This window comes from Megalopta genalis, chromosome 8 (assembly GCF_051020955.1).
Source record: "Megalopta genalis isolate 19385.01 chromosome 8, iyMegGena1_principal, whole genome shotgun sequence".
Classification (NCBI taxonomy): Eukaryota; Metazoa; Arthropoda; class Insecta; order Hymenoptera; family Halictidae; genus Megalopta; species Megalopta genalis.
The window spans coordinates 16142326-16162864 of NC_135020.1; the positions used below are offsets into that span (position 1 = coordinate 16142326).

Genomic DNA, 20539 nt, shown 5'->3' on the forward strand with positions numbered 1-20539 from the left:
CTCGTTTTTTCTGCCTGCGAATTCGTTCGCGAATTCTTCGCTTTTCGTGCTGCATTAGAATGCTTCTTCTTAGAATACAGTAATTTCTCCCTAATTCGCGCTCGGATTGATTCCTATAGACGTTAACTTTAAATTGACGCTCACTGTGAGTCGAGATTAACCCTTTGCAGTGGGAGACATTTTAACTCGAAATTCAAAATAGTTTCTTCGACCTATAGTATTTCCATTTTATATAGCTTAATGCACTTTTTCTTACACATACAATTTTTTTCACAAGAAATGTCAATGAAAATTAATTAAAGATTATTGTTTAACAAATGTAAAACAAATTTAATTATCTACAGTTGAAAATAACTATTTTTTAAATATTTTTGGTGAAAATTTCATTGCAATATCTTTGATCGTTCAAAAGTTATAACAGAATGTCGCCGAATTTCTCGATCCACTGTGCGCCGCCTCGATCCGAAGACCTAAACCCTATCGAGAACTTGTGGAATCGGCACGATCGAGATATAATATAATATTTATTGCGAGCGCGAATTAAGAAAATTCGAGGCGGATCGTAGCGATTAGGCGACAGGCGTCCGCAGGGGGTTAAAGTGGGACGCCGACAGCTGTGCGTCCCCGAGGCGATCGCGCAAGACCCGTTCGCCTGTCCGTTACGGCAGAGTTCTGATTGATGAGATGAACTTCGTCAACATTTACCAGTCGATTAATAACTGCTGCCTGGGCTGGTCGCGGAGCAGGCAGCACCGTGGGACACCCGAAACGCATTGGCCGCCCCGAATCGCACAATCAAACAGAAGGACGATGCAAATTTTCAGCCGAGCGCGCACCGTCGTGTATCGCAAAATACAGTAATTTCTCCCTAATTCGCGCTCCGATTGCGCACAAAAATGGAGAATTTGGGAAGAGGAGATACGATCGTTCGAGCCTTGCGGCTCGTTTTTATAGTATACCGATTGTTAATAACTATAAAAATGAGTTTTCGAAAATTGCGACTGTTTGGGATGATAATAAAAATTAAAATTTTGTCCCCCGCCGTGCATTTAAAAAACGGTAGAGCTTCGACGCAAGTCCTCTGATTTTTTATTTTATAACCAGCTCTCAATCGAAGACAACTCGTACAGGTGATTTGATATGAAAAAAATGAGACTCGCATCGAAATTGCCTAACACAATCAGGTATAAGGATGGGGCGAATGACCAGAGCAAAAGCGTACATTAAAGTGTAGGATTAATGTAAAGGTTGTCTCGAAATTATGGTTATTTACGGGAATTGAGGAATTCCTGAGCTAATTTGCAGTAACTTTTTCCTTAGCGAAAATGCAATCCGCGGCTCCGTTTACGAGTTATTAACGAAAAGCACTGACCAATGAGAGGCCGGCTCAGCCTCGGCGCAAAGCGGCTGAGCCAACGAGCGCGTCAGCCTTGCGCCAGCCGAGAGCTCGCCTCTCATTGGTCAATGTTTCTCGTCAATAACTCGTAAACGATGCCTCGGAGAACATTTTTGTGAAGGAGAAAGTTACTTCGAATGACCTCAGGAACCCCTCATTTCCCGGAAGTATCATAATTTTTGGATAGCCTGTATAACGTAGAAAGGTTAGGAAAAAGAGTGTAGTAAAAGCAAGACAAAAGCAGAAACAAGATCGTTTCACGTTACCAATTGATTGACAAGCAAGATTCTAATTTTATTTTATAATCGTTCTGATTGTATCTACTTCAGTGTACAGTAAATTTTCCCTAATTAACGCTCAACTTGGAAACAAAAATGGACAATTTGGGAAGAAAAGACTCGATTATTCGATTCTTGCGTCTCGTTTTTATAATTGTTGGCAATCGATAACTATAAAAAACGAGCCGCAAAGCTCGAATAATCGTATCTCTTCTTCCCAAATTCACCATTTTTGTGCGCAATCTGAGCGCGAATTAGATAGAAATTACTGTAATAATAATTACCTAGGTCAATTGCAGCGACCAAATAGAAATTTCGTTATTTTCTTAAAATTTGTTAATCTTCCTACTAGTTTAAGCATTGCATCACGGATATACGAGATCTGCAGTGTCACGGAGAAGTCAAAGTCGCATTGCATAAAGGCCCGCATCCTTCCGATCGTTAGCGCAGCAAATCTTTTCGTCTCGACGCGGCCCAGCACACTTTATTAATAATTTCCCGAAACGGTGAGCTCCCGTAGCTAGTTTTTTTTCTTTTTTACGTCGGGGACGAAGAGCAGAGGAACAGCGTCGGCTGGCGAGCAGAGACGCCGAGAGATATCCGCGCCGCGAGTAACTGTATTTAGGCCCTGTATCCGTTTCGCTTCCCTCCGCGTTGACGCTAAGAGGTTCGTTCCCTTTGAACGAGCAAAAACAGCGGGGCGGAAATGCTCGGTGGAGATGGACGACGAAGGGTAAGTGCCGGGAACGAACTGCTGGCACTTGAGCGGCCCCCCCGAGCCGCTTCCAAGCCGCTCGAAGCAGCTCGAAGCCGCTCGAAGCCGCTCGAAGCCGCTCCGAGGCCGTTCCGCGAACAAGAAGAAGAACCTCAGGGGGCTGTCACACCTATACTCGAATTTGGAGCAGTGTTTCATCTAAGCATTCCTGCCTTTTTCGAATTCAAATTCAATACGACCCTGATCACGTGTTCACTTCATGGTACATTTCATGCATTTTCGTACATTTTCATCGTATAGACACATTTTGTGTTTATTCGAACGTTATGTTACTTCATGTTTTTGGCTACACCTGCAGGACACGTTACTTCCGGCGATGGCGAAAGACATTTAACATTGCCGAAGGATGATTTGCAGATGAGAGAGGTGTAAGAATTTTTTAACGATTTGTTTGATTCTGTTAATGACACTGTTATTAAAAAAGAAAAGAAAACAGGTGGATACTGAACAATTGAAATAAGTACTCGAGGAGGCTTGTGATAATGCACTTCTCAGGACTGCTATAAACGATACCAGTAAACACCACCAATTTTGGCCCGAGGCTAATTAACCCTTTGCACTCGAGTGGCGACTCTGAGGCGACGCTAGAAATTGCTACACCATTTTCGAAAGAATGTTCACATTATTAAATTTGTCTGTATCCGGTAAATTGTCGGATAATAGAGATTTTCTATAAGCACACACGTTAAATTTCATATATGCACCAAATAAAAACAAATGCCTTCATTTTGGAATTGAAATAGAGTTAGGGTTAAAATACTATCAACGATGCAATTCGACGCACAGAACAATAAGAAACAGACCCAAAAACCTCCGTCACTTGAAATTTGATATTCGCGATTAAATTGTTCCAACAATTATATGGAAATGTGAAAACGTCTAATAACGAGACGATTCGAACGAGACGCCAATACGGGCACCCTCCATCGGACAATTTTCAAGTACAGGGTGTCCCAAAAATGTCGCTGTTTTTCATTAATAACTCGTAAACAAAGCCGCAGATTGCATTTTCGCAAAGGAAAAAGTTACTTAGAATGACCTCAGCTACCCGACATTTCCGAATTACGAGACATTTTTGGGACACCATGTATAAAACGGTTGAGGTACGAGTCATCTGTTGTCAATGCGGAACACCTGTATAAAAGATAGATGATGCTTGTTTTGGTCTGCGACTCGACACATACCACGCTCTGTAACACTTCTAACGACGACACTAAATCTCGTACGACTTTCGTCCTCAATTTCTGCGCACATTTCATATCTTGCTTTGAACAAAAATCATCAAAAAAACAATTTCACAAGCGACCGAATCAACGAAAGTAATTGCGAGGAGGGCGTTCGAAATAAAATATTAATGCAAAAAAGAAAATACAAACACAAATACAATTAAAAAGAAAATTAACATGTTATAAATTTACAAACAGTATACCTGCAATGGTAAGACTATACATGACAGACTATATGTATATGTATAACAATTACGAGGATTGTAAAATTAAAGAAAAACAAATTCGAGATATCATTTATAACATATGTACAACTGCATATGAGCCGTTTATTTTGAAAGTGGCATAAGTCACTTTGTTTTTAAGTCGATATATTTAAGGGTTTGCGTTTTAACACGTTTAAAAATATGGACGCTAACTTTCGAGAAGATTTACTTGTATTTGTTATCTCGGGATACTGATATTTTTCTCATTATAAATAAATAATATAATAATAATATAATTTCGTATAAACATTAAAAAATCACCAGCTTTCATTACGGTAAAGTGACTTATGCCACTTTCAAAATAAACGGCTCATATCTCGTTACGATCAATTCCATGAAAGACAATTGGTAGAAGATAGATGAATGCACAGTATTTTGGGATGATGGAGGGAACATTTTATGGACATGCTAGGAGGGAAAGAGACTAGAGATTTAAAGGGTATTGAAAGGGAGGAGATGGAGGGGGAAAACACAAGAGATGGAAGGGCAAATTACGAGAGGGCAAGTAATAAGAGTGTTAAAAAAAGTTGAAGAATGGTGATGCACCAGAAGCAGATAGAATTGTTAATTGAGGCCTGGCGATTCATATCAAAGGTGATCGGGATAGCATACATGGACTTCTTATAAAAGATATGGCAGGGTGGTGGAATCCCAAATGGATAGAAAAGGGGGATAACAATCCCAATCTTTAAGAGAGGGGATATAAGACGGAGGTTAAAAACTATCGGGAAATGACTATGCTGGATGCAGAATACAGAATATACGCGGAGATGTTAAATCGAAGATTAGGCCGATTGAGGCAACATACACTCTGAATTACATTGCAAACAGGGAATTAGGTAAGAAAGGAGGAAAAGTATTCGCCTTCTTCGCAGGTGAAAGACAATTGGCATAGCAAACAGTTAAATTGTGAAATACTAAAACAAATGAATTCTAGCATAAGCTTCACCGACATTATTTCAATTTAAAAGAACAATTATTAAATGTTTTTTCACCATTGCTTTTTTAACCATGTATTGTACAAAACAAAATCGTGAGATTAACAAAATAAGATTAAATAATGTTTATTAGTGTTCATTATAGTTCTCTTTTTTACTTTCAGTGAGTTCCAGCGATTCTGGTTTCCTTGGGTTTGGTTACAAGTGTAATAATATGCATACTTCGAGCAATTTTGCAAATTATAGATTCAAAGAATAAGCCTAACTGAAGTAAAAAGACTAAAGAGATTGGCAAGTCGGCACGATTCGGGGAACTTGCTGGAACCGACTGGGACGAGTATGCAAAAACAGGTGCTGCCTTAAAGCATTGCAATATGATCCTAACTACACTACTCAAGAATCTTCTGTCAATGCAGAAGAAATATTGAAGAAATTAGTTGCTGATTACAGTAAATTCCCTCCAATTGTCCCTCATCTTGTAGACAATAATGGACAATTTGAAAAGAGCAGACACGATTATCCGAGCCCCAAATTGTCCATTTCTGCTTTAATTGTCCAATTACTGTATCTGGAAGGAAAGAAGCCGCGAACGGAAAGGGCAACGCATCAGATCAAGATTGTAAGCCAATTGACGTCATTGATTTTCTTTCCTTAAAAATCTTTAATCTTTTAAAAAGATTATACGGAAGATTTAATTAAGGATAAGAAATCATCGGCTGTAGAATTCTGTTCTAAAGTCATATACGAATTAGGGTCAGAAGGTCGTAAAGTTAAGAAAGCTAGAGGAGATGAAGTCTGGAAATTTGTACTAATCACTGTAACGTACGAGGAATTTCCCGACGTATTCTTTGACTCCTTCGCGCCGGCCAGGGGGTTCGCTTTGTATACCACATATGTGAGTCAAGCATCTTCGAAGGGGCACAACGACGAACTTTCTGGAACCGGAGCACATATGGGCATTCCCTGCTACTGTTTTTCAAGGAAAATTCGGATATACAAAGGGCCCAAACGCGACTAAAATCGGGCTCAGTTTCGAGTCTGTTACAAACGAAGGAACGAACGCTCGTAAAATCGAGTCGGATTCTCTTTCGAGCAATTTCAATCGAGCACGTATATCGTTACAAGGTTACAAGCCCTCGCCGACTCAGTGCGACAAACTGAGAACGCGATTTAGAAACGGCGTTTAGACCGAAGGCTTGTAATATACTACCTTTTACCGAAATAATGTATCAATAGAATTAAAAATACGAATTAAAAATACGAATTAATTAACTTTTGTATAAACAATGAGATGTTGAAATATTATTATTTCGGGAATAAGAAAGCAATCTCTGAAAATGGAATTATTTCCTCCTCGGCCTCTCGTTCATTTCAAATTTGTTTTATCTAACATTATACCGATTTAATTAAAGATAAAACTTCGAAGTTTTAATTTAATACTGTCGCACTCACTTTGTGAAAATTACATTTTGAAAAAAGAAACATAGTAACTGCAGGAGATATCTGTAGGGTGGAAATAGGGGGCACAGAAGTATGGACAGACACAGAAATACGGAGCAGGGGATTGTATGCAGAGCTCCTGAAAAGGCACGGAATTATGATCAGAAACACCTTTTTCCTATTTCATTAAAAACGTTACTAAAGTACTAATTTTTATCATGCTAAGAACACGTTCAAAATCAAAAATGTCTGAAAAATCGACATATGTTTTTGGCGCATTGATTGAAAACTATAGTATTTAATGACAGTTTCAGCAAAGCAGAAATTAGCTTAAAGACAGAGAAACCGATCTACCGATCTATCCTAATCCATTAAACGCGAATGTCATTTATTTCTTCTAAATCGAAACAAAAATGTGATTCTTCTGATATTAAATTTCTAGGAATGAAAGTAAATAAAGTCATACAAGTATCGAAAATTCTCCGTTCTATCAGAGAAACAATTTATAGACAAAGTGCTAATCGAAGTATGTGCCTGTAAAATAAATCGTAGTTTTCCTAGATAAATTTTCGGCCTACCTAAAGATTAGCCAATCGACGTTGAAACTGGTCTTTAAAAATAACTATGTATTTGTAACGACCTAAATTCCGCCCATTTCCTATATGAATCACACCCCCAAAATAACCTGTGCTCCGGATATTGATAAGATATGAAATTAATATTAAAAAAGGACCGAATAACCCTCCTAGCAGTCAGTCTTGAGCAAGCGTTGTACCGGGCGTTTAGAGTGCGCATATTAAAATCAGTATTGTATTCATTGTGTAATAATAAAGTGGATGTTGGGCTACGGCTCAACATTAATTTTTTTTTTATATTTGTCGCGGATATTTCACGTGACATATTCCTCGCTAGAACGGTCGAACGAGTCGAGCGAGAAAGAGGAAAAAGAAAGGGAGAGGGATAGTGAGAGCTCTAGAACGAACGCGAAAAGAAACCGACAAAACAGCCAGCGAAACCTTTTCAAAGACAGCGACAACGCGTTTCTGCCCGCGACGCTTCCTAATTACCTAATGTCGACGTCACGTTATATAACGAGTTCGACGGGGGTTTCAACGAGGCACAATAATGCCCTCCTTCCTTCCGCGGCGTATAAATATCCATCACTGGATGAAGTTTAACCCTCTGCTATCGACCGGCTCGCAAAGCTGCACGATCCAGGCAGCCCCCCTTTCCCGGAGGCACCCTCGGCACCGGTGCCCGGCTCAGGCTTCACCAGACTTGTCAAAACCATTGGTCAAACTTTCAACTATCCATCTTTTCACCGCTGCCTCTCCGTACTCGTGATTATCGAACGCTTCCCTTGCCGACGTCAACCTCCGTCGTTGGTACCGTTTAAAGACTTTTGCAATGAAAATTGTCTAAAAATTAATTATACATATTTCGCTCGTTCGATCGTTCGATTACAAATGTAGTAGTACAGTAATTTCTCCCGGAAATGCGACATTTCGGGTTGCAGCGAATTTTCCTTGCGCTAGTCCTACGCCTATGTAATTTATTGCTACGTTGATGCCAACGGTCGACGCGGTCGTTCACGCGTGTGATACGGCACGCAACGCGAATTCCCGAAAGACGGCACAAAATGGTCTGTTCGGGCGTGAGTCAGTACAGTAATTTCTCCCTAATTCGCGCTCAAATTGCGCACAGAAAAGGACGATTTGGGAAGAGGAGATACGATGATTCGAGCCTCGCGTCTCTCGTTTTCATGGTTGTCGACAATCGGTAAACTATAAAAACGAGCCGCGAGGCTCGAATAATCGTATCTCTTCTGAAATTATCCATTTTTGTGCGCAATCTGAGCGCGAATATTGGGGGCAAATTACTCTACTAGATACGTGACAGTCGAATCGTGGCATGTGGCCTCCGAATTGCCTTCGAATCGTGGCAAAAAAGATTGGAAACAAGAAAGCTAAGTCATCGTTTTTATTCTTGCATATCTGTGTTCGTATTAATGTACACCGACATGCTGGCCACTGCCTTCTGTTTTCTTTTGTTGCCGACTGCCCCGAATTTGTGTATAAACGAGCCGCGAATTATAACAAATTTTTGTTATTATTTGTTTCACGCGAAATCACCCTCCGCTCTTTGAAAATTATAGACGAGCGAAAAAGGGAGAACAGTGTAGAACTGTTATATAATCTAAGCAAACACGTTAAGGTTTTATAAAACACCATGAAAGGTTTAATTAAAAAAAAAAAAGTGAGTATTAAGGTTACGTTTTAAGAAAGTAACTAAGAAAGTAATGAAGAAACTAACTAAGAAACTAAGAAACTAACTAGGATTATGTTTTACATGCACACACATAATAGTTAAATAGTCCTTCGATCTTCGAAAATTCTGAACACGCGGAAAAGGAAAAATAATGAAGGACTGTATAAGCAAATACGTTATATAAAAAAAAAAAAAAAAAAACCTTGAAAGGTTAAATAAAAAGAGATAGACATCAAGAAGATTTTGACGAGTCGAGAAGCGACGCGAGTTGTCGCCATTAAAACGAAGGAGAGGAATTATCGAATCGGGCAGTGTGAGGAGGAAACTCCTTCTGATTTCTTTGCAATGATTACGCTGCAGATCTTTATGCAAATCATCATTTTTGCAGACTGTTCCGTGAAAGTCGGACTATAAAGAGATTTAGGATTCGAAGTGAACGGTTTCGGAGAAGCTCGAGTTCTGGATCAATTCTAGTACGTCCCTGGAGTGCCCGGAACGATTTCCGCTAACAGAAATTGTTCCACGAAAGCCTGTGTCCGACTTGGACACGTTTGCTTTCGGGTAGATCGATTTCGAGAGCGGATAAGAGCCTTCTCTAGTCTTCCGGAACCGATTTCGACTAAAAAAGAAACGTCGGCCATTCGACGTTCCATCCCTGTTTTCCAGCTGCTCTAACCGCGTTCTCTCTTTCTCTCGAAAAGTTCAAAACGTGGAACGAATTTTCATTTTTCTGACCTTGTTTTCGGGAAAAACCGAATTCGAAAATTCATCGAGCAGACGCGCGCTCCGGTTGCCGACAGAACACGCGGCAGCTGCCATCGCCAGGAAGTTATTCCACGTTCAGAAACAATCGGGAAACGTTTTATTTGCGCCCTCGATTTCGGATGAAATCAATCGGAAAGCTCGTGGATCGCGAAACGCTTGAATTTCGAACTTACTAGTCTCGAGGACAGTCAAATTTTCATTCTCTTTACGCCTGGAATTACGTAAACAATTAGCGAGAGCGAAACGATGTCACAGATGAGAAAATTTCAGTTTCCTAACACACTTCCAGTATATATATAGCCGATGGTTTTCTTTCATTACTTTTCGTCCGTTTCAAATTCTCGGAATTTGTTCTTGTAATTCTTTTTGGAATTGTTCTTGGAAGTTCTTGTTCGACTTTCGATATTTTCGCGAGCGTTTTGCCAGAGGCCGGGCGTTTTGTATCGCGAGCAGACGATAACACGTCACGGGCTTCGAGCCGGCTTTCGCGGAATCGGATCTAGCGGAATTCGCAAAAGCGCAGGAAAACGAACGAAGTCGGTCGCGGTGGATTCACAGAACAAAATTATCGGTGTTCGATGCTCGCCGAGCCCCTAGCTCTCCGACTGGAAGCAATACGTATGCGCGTAAGTGGTCTTCCGTGACTTTGTTCGTCGGAATGGAACGCGAAAAGAAGAGAACGAGAGTATAAGAGAGAGAGAGAGAGAGACGGAGATGTCACGGTGACCAGTGTCACTCGACAAATTTTTTTTCTCCGCGCAATTTTTCTGTGATTCCAAACGATAACCCGATGACAAATACCGTGCGGAAGAACACTCTATGAAAAATTAATTTCATTGTTAACGAAGCTCCGAAAGCTCCGATAACGTTCACCGAATCCGTTCCTTTTCTGTAGATCGAGCTTTGTTTCTAAAACTTTTCAGTCTGCTGTGCAAGCATTAATTGCCTCGCAGTCCAGTTCCGATCTTTCGAATTGACACTACTATTTTCTTTTATAATAATTACGTTTATTTAGACGTCCTGTTGTTTCAACTGCAACGTACGCTTGAATCGACGAATTTACTCGGCTATTTTCTACGATAGAATCCTTATACTTTCACCAATATCGAAATAAAAAATATGGAACCGGTTATTTTGATCGACACGGTAGATTTAGCGTTGTAAAATACAGTGTGATTTCTAAGAACAACGTATATTGCTTTAAATTCATTGTGAAATGACGAGGTTACCGTCGGCTGTGCTAATTTCTAATAAAAATAGGAAGCAGACGTCTAAATCGATTATTTGTACGCCAATGAGTGAACCAACATCGAGACCGAAGACACTGTTTCCAACGAAATCGTCGATCGGATGAGAATTTTTGTATGCGACTGTATTTAGTGGGCGAGAGAGCCGCGATGCGGCAGAGTGTGCACGCGGATGCATTAGTCACAGAGTCCTATAAGCACCGACACATGCGCCAGGATGAGCAACATGCTCTTCGAGAGGGAAGTCTGTTTCAAAAGAACGTTCGATAGAATCCTACGCGATACGATAACCGGCGAAAGAGTTGAACGATCTCGCAGGAATCCTAAACAAACGTCCGTTTTGCTTTGCCGTATTTGAAAGAATTCAACTCCGTATCCCATCCGACAAGACGAGTCCTCAGTCGGTATTAACAAATGCACGACGACCATGATGGTGCGCGTTCGAGAAATATTGAGCGTATATCGTCGGCTACATAGGACGCCGAAACGAGCTCCACATTTAACAACCGATGGCTGCAGTCGTCAACGTTAATTAGGCGAATATCCTGCAGTCGTTTCGTTCACATTTGCCGACTCGTTTCGTCCGGATGGACTGCGCGAGTAGCCTGCGGATTCATATGCAAAATAAACACGGTCTGCTTCGAATGCTACGTAAACATTGTCCGTCCGTGTGCAACAATTGTTGCCAGTCGAATATGATATAATTGTATTTGAAAATTTCTCAAACGCGTCTGCCGTTTTAGATTCGATCTGTAGTATTCCTCTCTCCGAATAGTTTTCTCGTGTTTCGTCATCTTTCTACAATAAAATATTATAATAATAATATAAAATATTTAGTCGTAGAATTTTGTCGTGTGTATCGAACGTAGTCTCGCTTTCAACTGTCTACGAACGAGTGTCGTCACATTATGAATCTTATTCTAGCGGTTTCATGCATAAAGTATATAAAACTGCCGAGGTTTTCGACACGCCATCTAGCTTTTCCGTGGAAAATATTCCTAGAATTTCAGAAAATCGTCGTCCGCAAATTTTTCTCGCGAATGCATAAGAAGGATCCGACGAACGAACCGACGAACAAAATAATAGCAACAAAATCCGTATGTACACAACAGTTAAAGACGCTTCGCGATCGTGCTCTTTTACAATTTATGATGAATTTCAAATCGTACCGTGACACATTTACCGTGAACCCTGTTAAAGACAAATCAGATTTTACAATCGGCGCAGCAGCAACCCCCGCGCACTCTATAGAGAACATTGAATACTAACTTGCCATATGGTATTACAGTGAACTCGTCCCAACTGTCCTACAGCTTGTAAACAAAAGTGGACGCGATTTAGGAAGAAGAGATACGATTGCTCGAGCCTCTTCCAAAATTCTCCGTTTTCGTTTACAGGCTGAAGGACAATTGGGAGAATATACGTACATGAAGAATACTTCGTACGAATTTAACCATTGATACAGATCAACATGCTACAAATACACAGAAATATTACTATGAAATAGACGGAAGGATTGCTATGAAATAGACAGAAGGCATACAACCATTCGATATCCGCTATGTCAACGGAAGCGCTGTTCGACTTAGATTCGTTAAAAACAATTTAAAAACAATTGCTGGGTTCTTTGAACGTTTCACCTAAACTCGAGAAAGCACTCTTCCTGTTTGTATATTTTAGTCGGGTCAAGTTTCCCGAGCTAGATATACCGGCTATAGGTCTCGTGACTCACACTGTCACGACCACGGTAGGTCTCCTATACGTGTACGGGGCACATATACTGCGCACACGGATGTTGCAGTAACTATTATTTTATTCATCCCCGGCGAAAAGGGTTGAGCAATCTTGCAGGACCCTAATCGATCCTTTGTTACTTCGGGCACCGTCTGCGCGATCGTTGTTAAAAACGTCGGATACGATTGTGTGTGTGGGGGGGGGCGATTCCCGCGAATTGGACGTCTTCTATCCCCGGTTATCCGCGACGTCAGCGTGCATCCGCGTGCGTTCAGATAGTCGTCACAGTGTTTTCGGGGGGCGATAGAGAGAAGTCAACGTCGCGTCGTCCGTTTCTTCACTCCCCGGTCCCTCTGGGAGGCCCGTCGTCTCTCGGAGTTTCGTCTCCTCCGATTCCCATCTTGACCGCGCCCCCTTCCCGTCTGTTCTCGCCCAGATATCCGTCCCGTACCCGACCCATCGTCTCGTCCCGGCCCGTCCCATCCCTTCTCGTCCCCTGAGCCGACCCAGGGCTCGTCTAACTTCGCGTTTCAGCCTCGCTACGCCACGCCATGCCACGCCACGCCACGCCAAGCCGCACGTAGCCATGCCACGCCACAGCCACGCCACATCACGGATAGAGAGAGAGAGAGAGAGAGAGAGAGAACGAGCCATGCCAAGCCGTGCCACGCCATGGCTCACCTCGCTTCGTCTCGCTTCGCCACGGCTCGGCCGTACCGCCGGTGCGGTCGTGCGGTCACGTTGATCGATCGTTACCGTGTAACGAAATACGGTCCCCGTCCGTTTCTCCTTGAGCGCGCTCTTTGAAAAGGGCGCAGGACAAAAAAAAAGAAGAAATCCTGGCCTCTCCCTTTCCCGCCGGCTTTCTAGAGAGATCCTCCGGAGGAGAGAAAAAGAGAGCGAGCGAGAATGAGAGAGAGAGAGAGAGATAGAGAGAGAAAGACGAGAGACCAAGGGGGACGCGTTCCGTTAGAGCAGGACAAAACGCGATCGCCTGCCATTTCCTGTATACGAAACGAAAACCAGGAAGAAGGAGGAGAAAGAAAGAAAAACTCCCTGTCTCGACAGGCTGTCCCCCCTCCCCTCCCTCCCAACCCGGCTGGTTCTTTGTTCAACCACGGTGTCCTCTTCTCGGACCCCTCCCTTTTCTAGATGCAACGTCCCCGCGGCGAGCGGGGCGCGAGGGGCGGTGGGAATTTTTGGCACTTGACGATCCCGCGATGATTGTCGATCGGATTTCTCCCGGGGGTGGGGGGACCGATAGAGAGGACCGTCCGCCGGCTGCGAACCCGAACGGGGACGTCGAGCCTGACCCCCGCCGGTCCGTCGGAATGATATCGATATATGCGCGCGGCTAATGGAATTCTCGCAGGCAGGGAACGCGGCTAATACTATATCGGTAATATGTTTCGTTAACGACCCCCGTCCATCGATCCGGCGACCTAAAAATACTATTGTCGAGCGCCCGGTGCAAGCCGGGCGAAAGAAAAGAGAGACCGGTGGACAGGGCGAGTCTTATATACGTAAAAGCGTCTTTAGGGTTCTCTTCGAGGGTTTGCGTTGACCAGCGCGCGCTTCGTGGAAACCGCGCCCGGCAAACGCGCCGGTTGTTAATGCGGGCTAAGCAAATGGGGATTTGTCTACCTGAGGCTAGAGTATCGCAGGTGGATGGCGAGATCGGTCGATGCGTGTACAGTGTGTGTACACGGACGACGACGACCGTTTCTCCATAGCGCGTCCCGTTCCCTCCATCTGTCCCTGTGCGGCTCCGAGATGCGTATCTGCGCTAGTGTGCCCCTCTCTCTCTACGTGTATGTGTTTGTCTGTCTCCTCTCTCTGTAGAATTATCGTACGTGTCTGCACGTATATATGTGTGTGTGTGTGTGTGTGTGTGTGTGTGTGAGTACCGCGTGCGTGCACGCGAGGGGGTTCGTGTGTTTATCCTGCGGCTTTCTGCTCGTCTGTCCGTCCGTCCGGCCACCCGCACACTGCCAACACAACAGACGAAACACACACACACCGCGCGCAACGGTCGTTTGTGTGTCGCGACGGCCACGCACGCACAAGCACACGCGGACTATACGCGCGCATACAATACCGGCCAAAAGTTTGCCAACGTTTCTCGATTTTGAGTTTCTCCTCTAATACGGGAGGAGGCTGGAAGCTTCGACCCCTTCCGTTCGGACAACCCTTGCACCGATCATCAGAAACGTGGAAACTGAACCTTCGGTACCAGATCTTGCAGGCACTTTCTCGGTCTTTGTACCCGACCGCCGCGCAGTCAGGCGCTTATGCGGGCGTTCCGGACAAAGATCATCGAGCTCTGAGCTAATCAATTTTCGACCAAAATTGACTTCATGATTTGCCAAAAGAAGATACGTGAATGCATCGATTTGCTGGAAAATATCTGTATGATTTCGTTAAAAAAAGAATTGTGGTCTCATCTTTATTTTTCATCGAATAAAAACTTTTATGCAGATTCTTGTTGATACAATTTATTGTTAGTCGAATACTGAGTAACTTTCGTCCGAAAGATTGTTCTCGGTAATTTTTTGCCTGACAATTCGTAGCGATCGTTTCGCATACGTGGCGCTACATATTTTGTGAAATAATTCTGAGGATATCGCAAAAGAGTTTATATAATATGAAAATATACTATCCGACGAACATGTCCGAATAGGAATCCCAGGACACAATTTGGGCCGTTCTATCTAGAAACCTTAACCGAAGTTTGGGAAACTAAATCGAACTTAATTATTTCATTTCGAGTGTGAATCGTTATATTGCATATAAGTAATATAAAATTTCTATACATTAATTACAATCATACAACCCCTGACAATCATCATTTTCTATACTACTAAATTAACGTACTATATAATTTAATCTTTGTAATATTCGCTCGGGGGGAACTCGCTTTAAATTAATTTCCTAATGAATTGTTCGATCGTTCTGTTACCTAATTACGATTACTTAAGACATTTCAGCATATCTTACACATTGTCGTTTCGGACAGATATGGAAAACAGTGACTCTTTTGAATTTTCTCCCACTGTGCGCCATGTGGTACACGTTTACAGAATTCAGAGACAACTAGGAAACCGATCGATTAGCAAATTGCATCGCGACCAAAGTCGACGATCGTACCCCGAAGAGTTTCAAACTACAGGTGTACGAAAAGACTGAAAAGTCGGTTGTTCTTTGGGTCGTTTCTTTTTTTTTTTACCGCGACACGATGCAAGGGTCAACGAGACGAAGCTGTTGAGAGACGTGGAGTTACCGGAGTTTATAGATTCAAGACCCGAACTTTCGGCCGGTAATGTACGTTCGCGTACATACTGTACGTACACGTAGGTAGTAGATGGGTGGGTAAGGGGCGGTTGGGTAGGTATGTACGCAGAGATAGATGTATCCCGTCGTGGTGTGTACTAGACCAACCCGTATGCTCTTTAACGAGTGGAAGAGATAAGTCGCACAATGGGTAGGATAGAGATAGATAGATAGAAAGAGTGTGAGAGAGAGAGAGAGAGAAAGGAGAGGCAAGCGAGCGGCTGAGAGCTTCGCAGCCGGATTACGTGAATAAATGAAGGCTGGCAACGGGGTCGGTCTGGAACGGGCTGGTGGTCACCTAACTCTGCGGTAGGAGAGCATGGTAGCCGGGCGTCTCGTAAAAACCGGCCGCTTGGAGGGCATGCAACGAGCTGGCGTGATGCCTGTGTATCGTGCTCGCGTACACGCTGGAGACGCCGCTGGACGAGACGCCGCTGGAAGCACCGATGGACGTGGACGAGGAGGACGACGAGGATACCGATGACGACGAGGAGACCTGGTGGCCCAAATGGGAGGCCGCCCGCGACAGCAACGTCGCCGACGGCCGCCTGTACGGGTGGTGGGCGACGACGGCGGACGCGGTCGCTACTCGTAAGTGGTTCGACGCGTTCGAGCAACTGTTCGCCGCGTTGTATGTCTGTTGGTAGCTCTGCCGTAAGATACCGGAGAGCGCCGTGGCCGTCGGAGTGACGGACGACGAGGAGGAACTTCGGTCGCTTTGGTGAGGTTGATGATGCAGTTGATGCTGGTTGGTTCGATGCTGCTGCTGCTGCTGCTGTTGCTGCGGCTGGTGTTGCTGCTGTTGCTGCTGCTGCTGGTGCTGATGATTGTGAGTGCGCATCGCGCGGAAGTAATGTTGATAAATACCTGATATGACTGCTTTCTCGTCGGTAGAAATCATTTCGTTGCCGGAAGTGGTCGGCGTCGCCGAGCTTCCTTGCTGCTGTTGCGATTGCTGCTGACCACCGTGATGAGGATGCTGGGCGGCGGCGAGCGTGCGATGATGATGGTGTTGCTGCGGCGGCTGCGGCTGCTGCTGCTGCTGCGGCTGCGGCTGAGGATGATGCCGTCTTTGCTGCTGCTGCTGCTGCTGCTGCTGTTGTTGTTGTTGCTGTTGCTGAGACAGCGTCGCTGCAGCGTTCAACGCCGCCCGATAGGACGCAGCCATGGCAGCAGACATCTGACCGGTTGTGGATGCGAGATTCGCGGCGGTCTCGGTGGTGGTTGCGACGACCGCCGCGGTGGCCGATAGCACGGCGGCCGTGGCGGAACTCGTCGAGGAGACTGCCGCCGAGGTGGAGATTGAGGAGGCCACTTCCGTCGCGGCAGCAGCGACGGCGGACGAGGTCGAAGACACGGTCGCGGTAGCGACGACGACGCCGGCGGCGGCGGCAGCCGCGGCCGCGGCCGCCGCGCTCCTCCTGCTGCACCTTCTCGAGGAGGTTATGGGCGCGTTCGCCGGCGGCGGTAGGTTATTCACGAACGGACTTCTCCTCTCGCGTTCGGCGCGCCGGTAGTAACAGGGGTGTATCATGAGAAGGGGCTCGCCGCCGCCGGGCGGCGGCTTCGCCTGGCTGGGCAATTCGTACTCGACGCTGCAGTCCACGTGGAGTGGCTGCGAGTAATCCTTGTAGTCCTTGTAGGTGGTCACCGCGACGGCAGCGGCCGCGGCCGCGGCCGCCACCGCTGCGGCGGGCGCGGTAGCGGTCGTGTTCGCCGTCGTGCCCGTGCCGCCGGCGCTGACGGTCGCAGTCTCCAAGATCGTCGCCAGTGCTGGCAAAACCGTCTGTTGTTGCTGCTGCTGCTGCTGCTGCGACTGTGACGATACAGTCTGTTGTTGTTGCTGTTGCTGTTGCTGCTGCTGTTGCTGCTGTTGCGGCGGTGGTGGTGGCTGCTGGCCGGTCTGCTGACCCGTCGTCCCCCCGTGATGGTGATGATGATGGTGATGGTGGTGATGGTGATGATGATGATGACCGTGTCCGTGCATAGCGGCACCTACTACCACTTCCTTCTCGTAGCAGGCGGCGGCCATGTTGGAAACCTCCTACTATCCAGGCTTCCGCCGGCGAACCGTCCCTTCTTGCGCTCCCGCTGACCAACGATCCACCTCGGACGCTAGGCCTTCATCTCGTGGGATCCTCGCGATTATTCTCCCCGATGACGACCACCCGTTCTCCGTCTCGCCCAGCGTTGGTCTCGGGGGTCCTGTCAAGGGGGGGCCCGGGGAGACGCGCGCTCGCGATCCACCGGCAATTTTCGATCCTCGGGTTCTGCTTCACCCTGTCGCTGCTTCACCACCCTTGTCTCCTCTTTCGGTTTCTCGGCTTGTCACACGGTCGCTCGACGAGACTATTAGCATTCGACGAACGCAACGTCGCGACGGAAATGGCACTTGGGCGATGTCACGTTACAAAAGGGGCTCACCTTCGAGCGATGCGGACAGGAGAGTATGGGAACGTCTCATCGCGGCGAGAGGGTCACCAAATCCAAGGGTTGGACCAATTCAGGTATATCCAACTCCAAGGAAAGCCCCGGACGAGCAAGGTACTATCTATCGCATATCTCGTGGAAAAGGGGTTGTTGAGAGACGAAACCGTTGCAGCCGACTACGGTGTGTTGCGGATCTAGGAACCGGGGACCGGCTTTCCTTGAAATCTACTCGTAGGAGCCTCCTCTCTCTGACATGCCTACCTCTCTCTCTCTCTCACTCTCTCTGCGATCTCTCTTTTTTTCTCTCTCCCCCAAGGGCGATTTATGAATTCTTGTTGTCTCGTCCGTTCGACAACCCTTTCCCCGGACGCACGATCTCACATTTCACTTTGTCACGACGATCCCTCCGCACGAATCTTTCCGACGGCAATAGCCGTGCATCGCGTTCACGCCTTCTCGTCAGGATTTCTGACTGTGGCGAAGCCCTTTCGGTGAAAGCTCGGAAACGGACCACCGTGGGAACAAAACCGAGGATCGACACGGCGTGTATTACACACGTCGACCAATGGTGCTGGGCTCTCCAAGCTGGGCGTAAACGTCGCTTCGCTGGGCTCTCCCGTTTCTGGCAGCCCCGTGTGTCCCCGTGTGTGTGTGTATGTGTGTGTATGTGAGAGCCACGAACCCCGTTGTGTTACGCCAATGTAATGCCTCGCGTTTCTATCGTCGGCATCCGCGCATACGCTCTTCTCTGCGACTATCTATCTCTCTCTCTCTCTCTTTCTCTTTCGGGGCTACTCTCCTCTCTGCCCTGTCCCTGTTACACACCGCGCGACCACGCACACACAGCTACACAAAAGGATATTCGACCGAGGAAGACACGTTCAGGCTCTCTCGGAGGGGTACTACGCCATTGCTGCGCGTGTGTGTCAACTCCGTCCGGCGCGGCGTATCGGTTACGCATACACACACACACACGCGCGAAGAGCCTGCGCCTATGGCCACTAATACATATACGACGTTTCACGTATATTTCTGGGTAGGGTTAACGCACACTATACTCGCATCAGAAACTCAACTCGATCGTCCCGTGTGCAATGCCGAGATGCGACTGAAGACCGTGCTGTACTCTCGCTCTGTTCGAACCGAACCCTCGTGTCAGCCGAAGACATTTTGCAACGCCCTCTTTCTCCCTCTCTGCGGCAAGGGCTCGAGTTGAGCGCCACGGTGCCCCGCGCCGTGGTCGATCGTGCGGGTTTTAGGCATGGTCTTCATGAAACGTCGCGGAATATATAGACATGTGAAGCGAGTGGACATAGCCAACTTGATGCAGCCGAAATGATATCACTAGAAAGCCGATTCATGGCCCGCAGATTTGGCTGGCCTGCGAAAGGAACGAATTAATTAATTCGAACAATTTCAGTGGTTAAGAGGCTAGGGTGGTCACGTGACTTTATGGTCGGTATCTGATATGCAGATCTTGTTACATAAATGGTATTATCTAGAGTGTTTGCAATGTATTGTCTAGAATGTAGAGCTGCTTGATAAATACGAGATGGAGCCATCGACGTTTTCTACTAGGAATAAAAAAAAGAAATTCAATAGAAATACATATTCTCCGGATCGCGAGGAATGCAGTGACATTTTCTTATAACTTTTGAATCATTTTAGGTATCGCAATGAATTGTAAAAAATAATCATTCTTAACTTCTATCTGCTCCTTCTTTATCCGATGAATGAAAATACTTTTTCCTATTCGTAGCATCGAATAAAATTTTCATTTGTGCGTTTTTCTTTTATTCGTTATCCGATGTTTTCATTTAGGTCGTTTCCAAAGAACGCATCTGTAGCTAAAACGACCGTAGCTATCGTCCGTGACGGCCGAAGCTCTGGCATTCTTCAATTTTATTGCCTGCATTCGAGTTCGGCCGCCCATATTATGTCCTTTCGCGGCAGAGAAAGTTTTCTACGATGGATAATCTTCCCCACGCCAAAACTAAACGCATATAACTAAAAGTGTTATATGCGTCGGTATGAAGTCGTTGCTTTTCTAATATATATAATAATATATATATATATATATATAATATAATATAATATAATATAATATAATATAATATAATATAATATAATTTAATATGTATATACATAAACAATTTAAATAACAAGGTTGTCTTGCGAGCACTGGATAGCATCATTGCAAAATAAATGATCACGAACATTAAATAATTAGAAATAATCGAAATTATCAATCGTCATCGATCATGCGATCAACGTTCGTCGAAGTCAATGGTAGGGGTATCTTTCGCTTACCTGTTCGGCTCAGAGCTATTTACTGTTGCTTGCGGCTCGTTCGCCGGCGGAAGCCGTTGGGGTTTTATGGGATCCTTTTACAGCAGTAGCCTGATCAAGGGTGAGCCATTACTGACCTCTGGCGATTTTTATAAAT

At 45.4% G+C, this 20539-nt stretch overlaps 1 protein-coding gene across 1 annotated transcript; it reads right to left on the minus strand.

Moving 5' to 3' along the window:
- Positions 1–3440: 3440 nt before the first annotated feature.
- Positions 3441–19469, minus strand: LOC117217571 (uncharacterized). Its single transcript, XM_076524325.1, has one exon. The coding sequence runs from the start codon at positions 17693–17695 to the stop codon at positions 15962–15964; it is 1734 nt and encodes a 577-aa protein (XP_076380440.1). The 5' UTR covers positions 17696–19469; the 3' UTR covers positions 3441–15961.
- Positions 19470–20539: the final 1070 nt, after the last annotated feature.

Coding starts and splice junctions, on each gene's coding strand:
- LOC117217571 (XM_076524325.1), bottom strand. CDS start 17,695: ATGGCCGCCGCCTGCTACGAGAAGGAAGTGGTAGTAGGTGCCGCTATG.